Source organism: Eulemur rufifrons, chromosome 5 (genome assembly GCF_041146395.1).
Source record: "Eulemur rufifrons isolate Redbay chromosome 5, OSU_ERuf_1, whole genome shotgun sequence".
Taxonomy (NCBI): domain Eukaryota; kingdom Metazoa; phylum Chordata; class Mammalia; order Primates; family Lemuridae; genus Eulemur; species Eulemur rufifrons.
Window position 1 is genome coordinate 42344369 of NC_090987.1, and position 16149 is coordinate 42360517.

At 34.9% G+C, this 16149-nt stretch overlaps 1 protein-coding gene across 1 annotated transcript in view; it reads left to right on the forward strand.

Annotated features, from left to right (window-relative positions):
* ROCK1 (Rho associated coiled-coil containing protein kinase 1) overlaps positions 1-16149 on the forward strand; it is a 140303-nt gene that overhangs the window by 31332 nt on the left and 92822 nt on the right. Inside the window, exon 2 of the mRNA XM_069468526.1 lies at positions 6163-6244. Within this exon, the coding sequence (XP_069324627.1) occupies positions 6163-6244 (82 nt within the window). The remainder of the gene's footprint in view (positions 1-6162; positions 6245-16149) is intronic.

A 16149-nucleotide genomic window follows, 5' to 3' on the forward strand; every position in this document is an offset into this window, starting at 1 on the left:
TGAATGATCTAGTTTCCCAGAGTCTCCCCCTCAGCTTCTCCTCTGGGCCTGGATGGTCTCTTGTATGTGTTGTGTCTATAAGCCCCTCACCTCCGTAATCTCTTGCTTCAGGTGTCAATAGATCTTGTAAACTTCCTTGTAGCTTTTATGAGTAGTGCCCACTACTTTTCCTGCTTATATTCCAAGTTATGTGAAATAGAGACAAGGTTCTTGCCTTAGTCCTTCAGGTATCTCCCAGACAGTTTAGAATAGACATGCACAATATAGTCTTACTCTGTTCCCTTGGGTTCAAGGTGTAGGAGAGTGGGAACCAGTCCACTGCCTACTCAAGACTGTCCTTACCTTGGGGGGAAGGGTGGGAGAAGAGCAAGTAAACTTCTACAAAACTTTCCTCCCATATGAGATGGCTTTCACTTGATTGGAACATTTGCTTGTTTGCTGTAAACCTTAGTTTTTCAGAACTTCTGCAAAGTTTGTTTAGATAGCTTCTTGTTGGTATTGTTTTTGATGTTTCTGTGGGTGAAGGAGAGCTTGGAGCTTCCTAATCCATGAGTTTGCTGACATCTGATAGTGACTTTTTTTTTTTTTTTTTTTTTTTGTTGAGACAGAGTCTCACTTTGTTGCCCAGGCTAGAGTGAGTGCCGTGGCGTCAGCTTAGCTCACAGCAACCTCAGACTCCTCGGCTTAAGCGATCCTACTGCCTCAGCCTCCCGAGTAGCTGGGACTACAGACATGCGCCACTATGCCCGGCTAATTTTTTCTATATAGATTTTTAGTTGTCCATATAATGTCTTTCTATTTTTAGTAGAGACGGGGTCTCGCTCAGGCTGGTCTCGAACTCCTGACCTTGAGCAATCCACCCGCCTCGGCCTCCCAGAGTGCTAGGATTACAGGCGTGAGCCACCGCGCCCGGCCTGATAGTGACTTTTTAAAAAAATTATGGCAATATATATATATACACACACACATATATATAAAAACATAAAACTTACCATTTATTTCTAAACATACAGTTCAGTCATTCACATACACAGTCATTAAGTCATTACATTGCTGTGCGACCATCATCAATGATGTTTTGATTAAAAATGATTTAACTTCTTTTGCATACTTCATTCTATATGACCTCTCTGTGGCATTTAAAGTTTTTTCTTAAGGCATTTCTGCTTTTAAGTTCCTTCTGAGAGTGACTTCAGCTTTCATGATGCTATTTTATCTTCCTTCTTTTCTTCTCTGTGTTCTTTTCAACCATTTTTGCTCTATTTACCTCTTGAATGTCACTGTTTCCCACAGTCCTCCTCTTTACTTTTTTTGTATTCTCTCTTTGTTCATTTCTTGTTGGGTAATTGCATTTGTTCTCATGGATTTAAGTGTGCTCTCATGACTTCCAGATCTACATCACAGTCCCACTCTCTGTTGTACTCATATTTTCAGCTGCCATGTAGTTATTCATAAAATCATGTCCCATGGGAACTTCAAATTTACAATGTCTAAAACATTTATCTTCTCTCTCCAAAGTATAGTCTCTGTCTTGGAAGTTCCTATCTACTCACATAAACTAGAGAATATATAATCATATAATCATTCTTAACCCTTCCTTGCCCTCTTTCAGTTATTCATCAGATCCTTTTGCCTCTAATGCTCATTCTTGTTTCCTCTGTTTAGTTCAGTCTTTTATCCTCTTTTGCTTGTATTACCACAGTAATACATCCTCCTAATTGCTCTCTTTTTCACCTGTCTCTTCTGCTTTTGATTTATTGTCTTTATCGTGACCAGTAAAATAAAAGCCAGTCATGCCATTCTCCTTCCTCCCCCAAATTCCTATGGTTCCAAATGGATATCAGAAGATATCTTAGCCTGGTATGTTATACCTTGAACGGTCCCTAACCTGTCTTTGCACCTTTGTCTCCTGTACCTCCTTTTTCTTACCCGTCCCAGTCTGGAGCATTCTGTTCTGATTCTCTGAATTCCCCCTTGCTTTTCTTTATGTAGTGCCTATGTGTAACTCTTGGTAATCTTGTATTTACTTTTTCTATCTATTAACCTCTGAACGTCCAGAAACAGAAAGTATTTTTTTCCCTTACAGAGGATGAGAGAGATTTATAAATAAATAATTATAATGTAGCAATTAAATACAATGATTTCTATAATGGGAAGCACAAAGGATGTCACTATTAACATTCTCTCAGGAGGTTGGGCAAGGCAGCACAAAGGGACATCTGAGGTGGTCTGCATATAAAAATGTTCACATTCCAGCTGGAGAATAGAGCAGGTATAAAGACAGTGGGGTAGAGTAAGCATGGCTTATTTGGGAAATGACTGGTAGCACTCTGTGGTTCAAGCCTAGCTATATGCATGTAGAGAAAATGAGGCTGGAAAGGTATGGTTGGAGACTGATTGGGAAGAGCCATTGTTTGTTGTACTAAATTATTTAAAACACTGCGCGCGCGCGTGTGTGTACACACATAAATGGGGTCTCGCTCTGTCGCCAAGGCTGGAGTGCAGTGGTGGGATCATAGCTTACTGTAACCTTGAACTCAAGTGATCCTCCTACCTCAGCCTCCCAAGTAGCTGGGACTACAGGCGTGTACCACCACTCCTGGCTAATTTTTCTATATTTTGTAGAGACAGAGTCTCGCTGTATTGCCCACACTGTTCTTGAACTGCTGGGCTCAAGCAATCTTCCCACCTTGGCCTCCCAAAGTGGTGGCATTACAGGTGTAAGCCACTGTGTGAGGCCTGTTTATTTAATTTTTGACTATAATTGTTCTGGGGAGCATTATTTTTTGTCTAGAATTGTTCTGGGGAGCATTGACATGGGCATCACACTGGTTAAACAGATTTAAATTGTATTTAATATTAGGTTTTTAAAATTCCCTAAGGAAATTCTATTTTCATTTTCATATCAATGCTTAATTTTGAGAAATTCCTTACTTCTTTATTTAGTGAAGGAATTTATTTAAAACAACATTCTGCTACTTATACTAAAAATATTTTATTTAAATGATACATCTTCTGTTACCAAAATTTAGCAGTATTTTTGTAGTATCAATGGTCAGCCTATTTTAGATGTAGTTTGGTTTTCAGAAGCTCTGGTTTTGCTAACATAGTTTAATGGATTTTTTTTTTTTTTGGTAGTTTCTCCAAAAATATTTCTATTAGGTTTTGAATAGTAACCATTTAAGATTTTGAAAATTTGCCTAAAGATGAATGTTTCTTATGATAGTGTACCATCCTTATAACACATGTGTTCTTACTAATGGACTTAATCCTAAGTGGTGTTTTACATGAAACTCTTAGTTTTGTAATTCAGAACTATCCAGAAAACTAAAGTTTGCAGCAGTGTTCAGTTGAATAATTTTTTCCACTTCTTTTGCCTTATCTCTCTTGTGAGGTAACACAACTGTCCCCCCATATCAGTGTTTCTCAGGAAATGTAAAATTTTCATGCTTTAGAGATTATTATAAAATGTTAACACTTGTAATTAATTATGTCTGCCTTTGGGTGTATATGTGAAAATACTTAATGTGACTAGCTTCTTTAAAAATATAACTACTACAACTGGTCTACCAGTTTCCAACTATTAGTAGCAAAAAATTTTATTATTGTAATTTTTTTTTTTTACATCAGTTGGCCCCTGTCATATATGCTCTCCTCTGCATTCTTAAATTGATGATTAAGCTATATCACGGACGTGTGAAAGTAGAAGGTTGCTTTGCTTCATGCGTAAACCATAAAATGAAGTGAAGGAACAGTAGGACTTTATGCTTTGACTTTCATTCCTCGGGAACTGTTTTTGTCCATGGAGGAATGTTAATTTCTTTTATTTATTTATTTATTTATTTTTTAAATTTCAGAATATTATGGGGGTACAAACATTTTGGTTACATATATTGCCTTTTCATCCCCCAAGCCAGAGCTACAAGCGTGCCCAAACCCAGACAGTGCTCTTCGCACCCATTCGTTATGAATTTACTGATCCCCTCCACTGCCCTCCCACCTGCCTGGCAGGCGATGAATATTACTTCCATGTGAGCACTCAAGTGTTAATCAGTTAGTACCAATTTGATGACTAGTACATGTGGTAGGAATGTTAATTTCTATTAAGGTTCTGAGTCCCAGTGCTAGAATATGGGCTTTAGGAAATGAGGAGGTCTTATTCTGTATTACTCTGCAGAACTTTGGAGCATGGAATAAAAGTCAGGATTCCTTGTCCCAATTTATGGTTAGATATACACATTCCTTGCATTGTGCAGTTTCTCCACTGCATTAAAGTGAAAGCCTGCATGCCTCTCCCCCACCCAGTATCTTGACTCCCCTTAGCTTCAGTTGGTGTGTGCTTTAGAATTTAGATTATGCTAGAAGAGTACCTTCTTGCCAATATTATTAGTCTGATAAAGGCACTTAATTTTTGCTCATAAGTGATGCTGAAAAGCAAAACACCATCCCATGCTACTGTAAAATTAAAGGGTATGGTGACAGGTCCAAACACCTAGTGGCCATATGCAATTAGTGGAGGCAGCTAGTTTTTTCATTAACAAATGAATGATTTTTTTTTTTTTTTTTTGAAATGGGGTCTCCTTCTGTCCCCCAGGCTGGAGTGCAGTGGTGTTATCATAGTTCACTGTAACCTTGAACTCCTGTACTCAAGGGATCCTCCCACTGCAGCCTCCCGAGTAGCTGGGACCAGAGGCGCGTGCCACCCTATCCAGCTAATTTTTTAATTTTTTGTGGAGATGGGGTCTTGAACTCCTGGCCTCAAGCAATTCTCTACCTCCACCTCCCAAAGCACTGGGATTGCAGGTGTGAACCACTGTGCTTGGCCCACAATGCATGACTGAGTACTATAGTCATGCAAAAGTCAGATGCCCATTATGTTAAAAAAAAAAAAAAAAAGGTACTTGAGACTCCTGCATTGAGAAAGGATTTAACATTGTTACCTGAGAATTACTCTTATGGTTTTATGCCCACATGACTAAGATGTCTATTTTCTGTTTATGTTGTTCCTATCAATATGGAGACTACCTTGTAGAGCTTTCAAATGTCAGTGACAGAAATACAAGAAAGAGAGGGAAGTGGGACTATTAAGGACCAAACACTTTACAAACTTAACTCATTTTATATTCACAAATCTGTTATGAGTTATAGCTGGGTAGTCGTTATCCTCATTTTATAAAAAAGAAAACTGAGGCTTAGAAAGGTTATGTGACTTGTCCTCCCGACAGTAACATGTAAATATATTATTTTTAAAAATGCTTTTCCTTGATTTTTTTTTCATGATTGACTCTTTAGACCCACCTGGAATTTATTACATTATCAAGCATGACTCAAAAATCATTCTTCGGGGGAGGGGAGGGAGCAATAAAAAAAAAATCATTCTTCTTCATAGTGCTGTGCTGCTACAGTAATAGAAACAGTATTTACGAAAGAGTGACACTTAGTAATGAAGATTGCTTAGTATTATATGAATGTTCCTCTTGCTCTTGTCATATGGCAAGATACAGTCTGAGTAGATAGATGCCTTCCCACTTCAGCACTGATTGATATGCCTTGACATTGCCCTGAACTTGTTGAGATAATAAATATCTACTTAACAGCAAAAAAGCTCCTGTTTATCCTTTACTACTACTGGTTGCCCTAGAAAGTGTCTCAAAGAAAGAAAGAGGACCCTATGAAAAACCAATACATTTTTATAATTAAAAATGTACATGACTTACATTTGTGATATTGGAGAATTTATTTTAAACTTCATGTTTATTACCTATTATTTAGCTGTTACCTTGTGAAATATCTGTAGACACAAATCTAGGTTTCTGGATGAGTATCTGTGAAATGAAGATAAATGCAGTAGTAAGGGGAAATGAGAAATAAAATTTCATGCTTTTCTGAGGGGAAAATGCATGAATTGAAATCACTTTTGGCCAGTCTGTGGTGATTTTCCTGCTCCTGTGCCTGGCAGATTTAGAAAGTAAAAAAATCTACGTATGAAATAAAAACAACTCTTCTTCCACCACTGTTGTAACCTTGGAGAGGTGTTAACTGTACATAAGATGTGTTAGAGAGGGGAAATTAAATATTACAGAATGTTTTATTCTTTACTTGTAAAAAAGTAAAGTGATCATAATGTGAGCCAAAAAACTAACTGTCTGTTTGTTTCTTTAGGATGGATTGGATGCTTTGGTATATGATTTGGATTTTCCTGCCTTAAGAAAAAACAAAAATATTGACAACTTTTTAAGCAGATGTAAGTAATTTTTTGTGGAGGTTTGTAACAGACTGCATATTGAGTTAGATCATTCAAACCCTTCCTTTTTGTCCCCCCCTCTGTTTACTTTTTGGTTTTTCATCAGTAATTCCTACATAAAATTAGTAGGAAATGTGAAAGAAAGTTTATTAGCCAGTTTGGATGTCTATCAGGAGAATCTACAAAATATTTTGAAGAGAAAAGGATGAAAAATAAATAGCTAACACAAAATACGTATATATACCCATGCATGTTGAGTTTCAATACTGTTGTATTTGTTCTCTATTTTTCTTTTATAAATGAATTGACTATTATATTTTGAAACCAGCAAATAAGAATAGATTGCATATGTAAAGCCTTCCTACTGCTGAGATATGGGAATTTTTCTCCATGAAAGCTATCTTAAGATTTATAGATGTTCTTTTTAAAAAATTCCTCTTTGGATTTTGATATTCTAAAATTTAATTAAATAATATATTAAAATAGTTTTACACTTTTAATCTTAAAGCATCGATACTAAGATTTAGATTATAAAATCCTCCCTACCCCCTTTTCTTATTTCTGTTCCTAAACCATAAATATTGATACATTTAAATTGGGTTGGTTTTTTGCTGTTATCTTTCAATTTTGGTTACATATATTTTATTAGAAAGGTTTTATTTTTCTAAAAGTCATATCTTTTTACTTTGTAATTTCTTTTTACCATTTCTACACTTTGAAATCTTACCTCAGAATTTTACTTGTCAATTTTATGTTCTTTTAGCTTTTTTCTTTTTTAAAAAAATAATTATTCAGTCTTAATTTTATTTTGGAATATGGCACCAGATTCTGAATTGAGAACCTTTTAAGTATAAAAGTTAATTTCTCACATCCTACTGAAATAGCAACAAAATTTTATTAGTGTTTACATTCGCTTGCCTTCCTACTTGACAGTATAGTGAAAGAACTAAAAAAATGGAGAGACTTGCCTATTTCTCTTATGATGAAGGGTAAATGCTCATTAGTGCAAAGGCTGGCGGGGGTGGTGGGTGGGGGGAGCTGGGTGTGTGTGTGTGTGTGTGTGTGTGCACGTGCGCATGAGAGAGAAAGATTTTGTAAAGTAGGGTAGCAAAAATTGAAACGCATGTTTCCTTAATGTATTATTCTTTTTGCTATGCCTTTTTTTGGTTTCCTAATATTATTTACACCTGTATGTCACATTTTGTAAATAGGAACATTGACAGCTTCAGTAGAAATAAATAAAATAAAATGGAAGTATAAATCTAAAGTAAACTTTTAACTTGTAAACTTGTGTAGTTTAAATTTTAAATTGGAGAAAAATAAAGAGACTATTATAACAACATTTTAGCAAATCAAATGTGGCAATAGGTAAAAATCATGACCAAGGAGGGTTTATGCCAGGATTATAAAGTTAGTATAAGGTTCAAAAATCAATTAATTTAATTTACCATATTAATATACTAGAAAAGGAAATTCATAGTATCTTAGATGCAAAAAAAGCATTTGATAAAATTCAATATCCATTCATAATTTAAAAATATCTTTCTTCAAACTAGAAACTGAAGGAAACTTCCTTACCCTGATAAAGGTAATCTACAAGAAACCTACAGTTCAGATTGTATTTAATTGTGTAAAACTAAATGCTTTTCCTCTAAAATTGGCAAAGGCAAATCTGTCCTCTTTCACCACTTTTATTCAACATTGTCCTAGAAGTTCAAGCCAGTGCATTATGGTAAATAAGAAAAAGCCATATAGATTGAAATAGAAGAAGTAAAACTTTCTTGAGACAGCATGTTTTTCCATATAAGAAAATCCTCAGGTTTCTACAAAAAAGCCACAAGAACTAATAAGTACGTTCAACGTGGTTGCAAGTTAGAAAATTAATATCTAACAAGCAATTAGAAATTGACATTATAACAAATATAGGACCATTTACAATACCAATAAAAACATGAAAAATTCAGGGTTAAATCTGACAAAATATGTGTAAGACCTGTATACTGAAAACTGTACCAGTGTTGCAGGCAGAAATTAAAGAATGTCTAAAAACAAAAGAGATTTAATGTTCATGGATTGGGCTATTCAATATTTAATTGTCAAGATTCCCTAAATTAATTGTTATGTAGAGTTCCTATATTTTCAAAACCCTTAGCAGGCATTTTTGTATGAAATGACCACTTCTGAAATTGATACAGAATTGTGAAGGTCCTGGAACAGCCAAATCAATTTTGAAAAATAAGAGCAAAGTTGGAGCATTAAGGTCAAATTCAAGACAATATAGTCTTGATGAAAGAATGAATACATAGGCTGGGTGTGGTGGCTCACGCCTGTAATCCTAGCACTCTGGAAGACCGAGGCCAGAGGATTGCTCGAGGTTAGGAGTTCGAGACCAGCCTGAGCAAGAGCGAGACCCCCGTCTCTATTTAAGAAAGAAGTTAGCTGGACAACTAAAAATATATAGAAAAAGTTAGCTGGGCATGATGGCACATACCTGTAGTCCCAGCTATTTGGGAGGCTGAGGCAGAAGGATTGCTTGAGCCCAGGAGTTTGAGGTTGGTGTGAGCTAGGCTGATGCCACGGCACTCTAGCCAGGGCAAAAGAGCGAGACTCTGTCTCAAAAAAAAAAAAAAAAAAAAAGAAGAATAAATACATAGATGAGTGGAAGAGAAAAAAAGAGTCTAGAAATAGACCCATACGTACATGTATATGGTCAATTTGATTTGCAACAAAGGTGACAAAGTAATTCAATGTAAGCTTTACTTTGCATTGTGTACAAAAATTAACTCAAAGTATAAGTGCTAAAACAATAACACTTCCAGAAAATATTTGTGACTTTGGTTAGGCAAGTATTTCTTAGATGGGACACAATACAAACTAATTTTTTTAATGATGAATTAGATTTCATCAACATTAAAAACTTTTCCTCTTCAGAAGACACTCTTAAGAAAATGAAAAGATAAGCTTATAGGGTGGGGAAAATAGTTGCAAAGCATGTGAAAAGAAAAAAATAGTGTTTTCAATACATGGTGCTCAGACAACTGGACATCCATATGCAAAAGAATGAATGTGGACTCCTACCTCATATATATATATATATATATATATACATATATATATATAAATTAACTCAGAATGTAAGAGCTAAAACTGTAAAACTCTTAATTTTTGTAACTTTGGATTAGGTAATTGTTTCTTAGATGTAATACCAAAAGCACAAGCAACAAAAGAAGAATAGATAAATTAGACATCATCAAAATATAAAACTTATTTGTGCTTCAAAGGACATTATTGAGAATAAAAAGACAATCCACAAAATGGGAGAACACATTAGCAAATCACATATCTGATAAAGGACTTGTATCTAGAATATATAAAGAAGTCCTACAACTCAAAAAGACAAATAACTCACTTTAAAAATGAGTAAAGGATTTGAATAGACATTTCTCCAAAAAAGATGTAGAAATGGCCAATAAGCACATGAAAAACTGCTCAACATGATTAGTCATCAGGAAGTTGCAAATTATGGCCAAAATAAGATACTGGTATGCTTCTATTAGAATGATTAAAACTGACAATATAAAATATTTATGGAAACGTGGAATAGCTGGAACTCTGATACATTGCTGGTTGGTTATATTAATAAATGGTGAGGCTCTTTGGAAAACAGTTTGGCAGTTTCTTATAGTGAGACATGCACTTAACCATATGACCCAGAAATCCCACTCCTAGGTATTTATTGAAAAGAAATGAGATTATGTCCACACAAAGACCTGTATTATAATGTTTAAGGCAGCTTTATTTATAATTGCTGAAAACTAGAAACAACTCAGGTGCCCATCAACTAGTCAATGGATAACAAATTGTGGTATAGCCACATAATGGGATGCTATTCAGTAATAAAAAGGAATAAATTACTGATATGTGCAACAACTTCAGTAAACCTCAGAAGCATTTTGTCAAGTGAAGCCAGACACAAAAGGCTACATGCTGTATGATTCTGTTTATAGGACATTGGAAATGCAAAACTTTTGAGATAAAAATCATATAAGAGGTTGCCAGCATCTGGGTAAGAGTACAGGGCATGAAGAAATTTGGGGATTCTGTAACTTCTTTGTGGTGGTAATTACGCAAGTGTATGTGTTGGTCAAAACTCATTGAAACCTACATATAAAAAGGATCATTTGCTCTCTGTTAATTGTACATTAATAAACTGAACTTTAAAAAAAACATGAAGTTTAATGCTCATTTAGTAATCAACATAATTCTAAAGCAATGTGTTATTTTGAGAAAAAATAACCCAGTTCTATGTACGTAAACTTTTAAAGGAAGACTACATACATGGCAACCAAGAAATCATAATAAAATAAGAAAACTTGAACAAAATCAAGGTGAATTATAAATGTAAATAAATTTATTTTTCTAATATATTCTCTTTTATTTCCTAATACTATGTTTATGTAATAGTAATAGATTTTCAAAGATTAGTATTTTACATACTACTGAAATTCTTTTATATGAATATTCATAGCTTTCATCAGTGAGTACATTAAAATTATTAAAGATAAATGTTTTGTTTCAAATTACTTTTTGCTGACATATATCAGACATATTAATCTAAGAATGCATCTGGAATATAGGCTAAATCCTTTGTCTTTAAAGAATGCAAGCTTAACTTCTTACTAACGTAAGCTTCACATATCATTTTAAATCATTAGCCTAACTGTATTTCGGCCTGTTAAATTTCATCTCTTTGTGTTAAGGATTGTGTGGAAACTAAAAAGGAAAGTAGAATCTGTGACTATTTGACTGAATAATTAGGTAAACATAAAGATTTGCTTTTCTAAACTCTTGTGTATGATACCTGAATAATGAGGACTACAAAGAAAATGTTTATCAGCCCTACATACCTGATAAAAACATTTTTAAGGTGAACTTTAGTAGAGGTTAGAGAGATACCCAGATAAAATGAAGCTATCATGGTGAGAGTTAGTCATAGTTTTGAAGAAACATGTTGGGAGTGGAAGCACTGGGAAGAGGAGAGGGGGAATTTTAATTATGATTGTATATTATGATTATGATTGTATATGCTTATAAAGCATTATGGATGTCACAGAAACTTTGGGCTATAAGATTCATAATTATAATACGTTAATAGAAAAGCATGCTTATCAAACAAACCTTAACAGTCTAAAAGAAGGTAATGGAAGAGGAATGAATGAATAAAATTTATGAACCTGATAGTATAAATACAATAGAGAGCATTTGTTTGGAATTAAAAAAATAAAGCCAGAAATATTTTATGGTAGTTTAGATTACAGAAGTAGCATAATAGGTATGGTAGTGATGGTGCAGCAGCTGTCTGCTTAGACAAGCATACAGAACAGTTGGTATTTTTTTTTTTTTTTTGCTTTGGCAATAATATAATTATTTATTGAGAAAGTAATGAGAGTAATTACTTTTCAGGATTTAATTGTGATCAAAAAGGCTGAATTGGTTAGCATTTGGATGTGACAAAGACCTCAAGGCAAAGCATTCAGTTCACTTTATTTTTTTTTATTTATTTATTTATTTATTTTTTTGAGACAGCGTCTCACTCTCTTGCCTGGGCTAGAGTGAGTGCCATGGCATCAGCCTTGCTCACAGCAACCTCAAACTCCTGGGCTCAAGCGATCCTCCTGCCTCAGCCTCCCGAATAGCTGGGACTACAGGCATGCGCCACCATGCCCGGCTAATTTTTTTCTGTATATATTTTTAGTTGTCCATATAATTTCTTTCTATTTTTAGTAGAGACGGGGTCTCGCTCTTGCTCAGGCTGGTCTCGAACTCCTGACCTCGAGGGATCCTCCCGCCTCGGCCTCCCAGAGTGCTAGGATTACAGGCGTGAGCCACCGCGCCCGGCCTCAGTTCACTTTAGACCAGCGTTGCTCAAGAGTTGCCCTTTTGACTTTGTTGCAAAGCTATTCTTTGCATTGTAGGATGTTTAGCAGCATCCCTGGCCTCTTTCTTTGTAATCATAGTAGTATACCCCAACCTACTATCCCCAAATATGGCAACCAAATATGTCTGTACACATTGCTAAGAATTTATATAAATGAAGGAAAGGAATGCTGGGCACAGTTAGACATGTGCTCCAAGCTTAGGAAATTTAATCAAATTTATAGAAAAGTCAAGTCCTATTAATGCTGATTCCAAGTGAAGGATGTCCTAAGCTCAAGCCATCCTCCTGCCTCGGCTGCCCAGAGTGCTAGGTTTATAGACATGAGCCACCAAGCCTCGCCCAAAGGATTCTTTTTTAATTGGAAATTTAAGTCAAACCCTATTCCCAGCCTTTCAGTGGATTTTTTAAAGTTAGTGCTGTGTGTACTTTCCGGTTACATTCTTAACTGTATGCCCTTCCTCCTTGTTTCCTTATACATTGGCAACACAGCTCACATTTATTTCCTGGAAAGTACCATGATATCCTTTCTATAAGACTTTTTAGATGTTATTTTCCTCTCTCTGGAATTCTTTGCAACCTCACCCAACTTGAAAGAGTCACCCTTTAAATTTCACATAAGCCTTCCCTTTCCTTTCCCAACTCTGGTTATCTAGGTATCATAGATCTGATACGCTGAGTGTGTACTTTCATGGCATCATGTACATTTATTACAGATTATATGATGATTTGATTAGTATCTGCTATGATTTGAATGTCCCCACCAAAACTGATTTTGAAATTTAATCACCAATGTATTAAGATGTGGGCCTTTAAGAAGTAATTAGGTCATGGGGCTCCATCCTCATGAGTGAATTAATGCTATTATCCCAGAGTGGGTTACTTAGAAAAGCAAGATCTCTCTTGCATGTATGCTCTTGCCCTTCCTCCTGTTCACCACTTGATGACCCTTGCCAGATGCCCTGGCACCATGTTCTTGGACTTCTCAACCTCCAAAACCATGAGCCAAATAAACTTTTCTTTATAAATTTCCCAATCTGTGGTATTCTGTTACAGCAGCAGAAAACAGACTAAGGCAATATCCATTCCTCTTCTCTTCTCCTCCTTCCGCTGTCAGTAGATTTTAAATGCCATGAGAGTAGGGGCATTTATATTTTTACTGCTAAACCTGACAACATATTAGGTACTCAATAAATGTTTGTTAAATGTATTAGAGGTTAAATGCTGACATGTTAGAAATCTAAAAAGTACAGATGGTGTCAGATGGTTTGACTAAAATTGTTCAACTTTATGATGAGTTTTTTAGAATGTGACCCCATCCTACATTGAGGAACATCACTGGTGCTGTAAAGTTTTATCACTTGGTTTAAGGTTGTGTCTGCCAGGTTTGTCCACTGGAAAGTTAACATTTTCCCTTCCCATATTTTATTTATTGGAAGCAAGTTACTAGTCCAGCCCAAGCTCAATAGATAAGCTCTATCTCCTGGAGGGGGAACTAATTACATATATCATTTGGAATTTTATATGGAAAATTTGACCCCTTTCCCCCATTTATTTATTAACTCAATCATTGATTTATATCAGTACAGACTACATACGCTTATTTTATACTTTGAGTCGTAATCTAATAGTGCATTATTTATTTTGTTGGTTAAATTGTTTCCATTTTGCCCATTTGGGAGCTCTTTCAGGTTGAACCTTGTGCTCCTGTGTTCTTTTGACATGTCCTCATTTAAAAAAAAAAAAAAATAGAGAGCACTTCTTTACTTTTTGACATTACAATATACTCCAAGCTCATCTTGTATTAATGTTTTCCCTCCTGGCCCTAAGATCAGCCATTTTTCCGAGAAGCCCTTGTCCCTTTTATTGGAGAATGATATTTAGAGACCAAGATCTTGGTGCTGGGTATGCTTATTGCTACTGGGGTTTCACTGCTTCAAGGCCCTCTCAGCTGACAGAGGAAATATATGTCTGTGTACTAAACCCATGTATATATGTGCATATCTTTAATTATTTCTGTATCTATATACATGTTAAAGTAAATGTGTTTATACTGATATCACCAGCTCTAATCTAGCACCACAGGTTCATTCTAGCCTTCCCCCTTGCTTATTTGTAACTTGCTGATGGTGAGAAAACCTAGGTTATCTGTAATATATTAAGTAACATACACATGAAATAACTCATACTCCCTGTGAGAAATAGATTTACTAACTGGAGTACATGTCTTTGTAACTTTTTTGTCTTTAGCCTTTCAATTTCCAGCCAAAACACTGTTTTCCAAAATTACTTAGGTCAGTTTCTTTTTTAGCCACCATCTTCAGTGAGGATATGCCATATGTTTGTCATTCAGTTAGAGTCATTTGTTAGAGTCTGGGTTCTATCCTGGGTTCCCCCAGCATATTAACTGATTTTTTTATTTGCATACTTTAAAGTATAAACAATTCTATGGGTCTTAACAAATATTAATACATGGTTTTGTATCCAACACTTCAATACCATACAGAATAGTTCCTTAACCCCTCATTCCTGGGAAACACTAATCTGTTTTTCTGCCCCTATAGTTTTGCCTTTCCAGAATGTCATAAAATGGAATCATATGATATGTAGCCTTTTGAGTCTTTCACTTTGCAAAAATGCAGTTAAATTTCATCAGCATTGTTGTGTGAATTAGTAGCTTGTTCCTTTTTTTTGTAATTGCAAAGCAGTATTCTATTATATGGATATATCTTGGTGTGTCCATTCATCTATTGAGGAACATACTCGTTATTTCCAGTTTTTGCAATTATGAATAAATCTGCTATAAATACTTATATACAGGTTTTTGCATGAACATAGTTTTCAACTCATTTGGGTAAATACCTAAATATCCAGAAGTGGGATTACTAGGTTGTTTGCTAAGTATAGGTTTAACTTATTAAGAAACTGACAAACTGTTTTCCATAGTAGCTATTCCATTTCCATTCCCACTAAGAATGAATGAGAGTTTCTGTTCTGCATCCTTTGCCAGCATTTGCTATTGTCAGTTTTCATCTCTTAATAGTGTTTTTTTACTGAGCAAAAGTTTTAATTTTGATAGAGTCTAATTTATCAATTATTTCCATATGGATTGTGCTTTTGGTGTTATATGTATGAATCGTTGCCAAACTCAAGATTGATTTTTTTAAAACAGCTTTGTTAAGTTTACATACTGTCAAATTCATCCATTTAAAGTGTACAATTCAGTGAGATTTTTGGGAGGGGGGGTATAGTTACAGAGTGCAATCCTTATTAGCGTACTTTTAGAACATTTTCAACACCTCATAAAGTAAGCTCATGCCCATTAACGGTCAGTCTCCGTTTATCCCCAACCTCCCAGCCCTAGGCAGCCACTAATCTATTTTCTGTCTCTATGGATTTGCCAATAGGGACATTTCCTATTGATGAAATCATGTAATATATGGTCTTTTGTGACTGTCGTCTTTGAGAATAATGTGTTCAGTCTTCATCAGTGTGGTAGCATATATCAGCATTTCATTCTTTTTAATTGTTAATAATATTCCATTGTATGAATATACCACATTTTGTTTATCCACTCATCAGTTGATAGACATTTGAATTGTTTCTACTTTTTGGCTTTTATGAATAATGCTATTATGAAAATTTGTGTAGAAGTGTTTTTGTGGACATACATTTTCATTTTCCTTGCATAGATACCTATAAGTGGAATTGCTGGATAATATGGTAATTCTACATTTAATGTTTTGAGAAACCCAAGATTCATTTTTAAATATACACTTTTATTACTTTGGAGTAAATATATGTGGCTTTTCTTTTGTTCCTGAATAGATAAGAGCTGCATATAAGTGTTTGTCTCCATTTGTAAATACTATCATTAAGTGTTTTTAATGTTTCAGGAGCATCATTGAGTATAAATATAGTCTTTATACTGAAGGATTATGGAGGCGTACAATCTAATAGAAGAAACAGA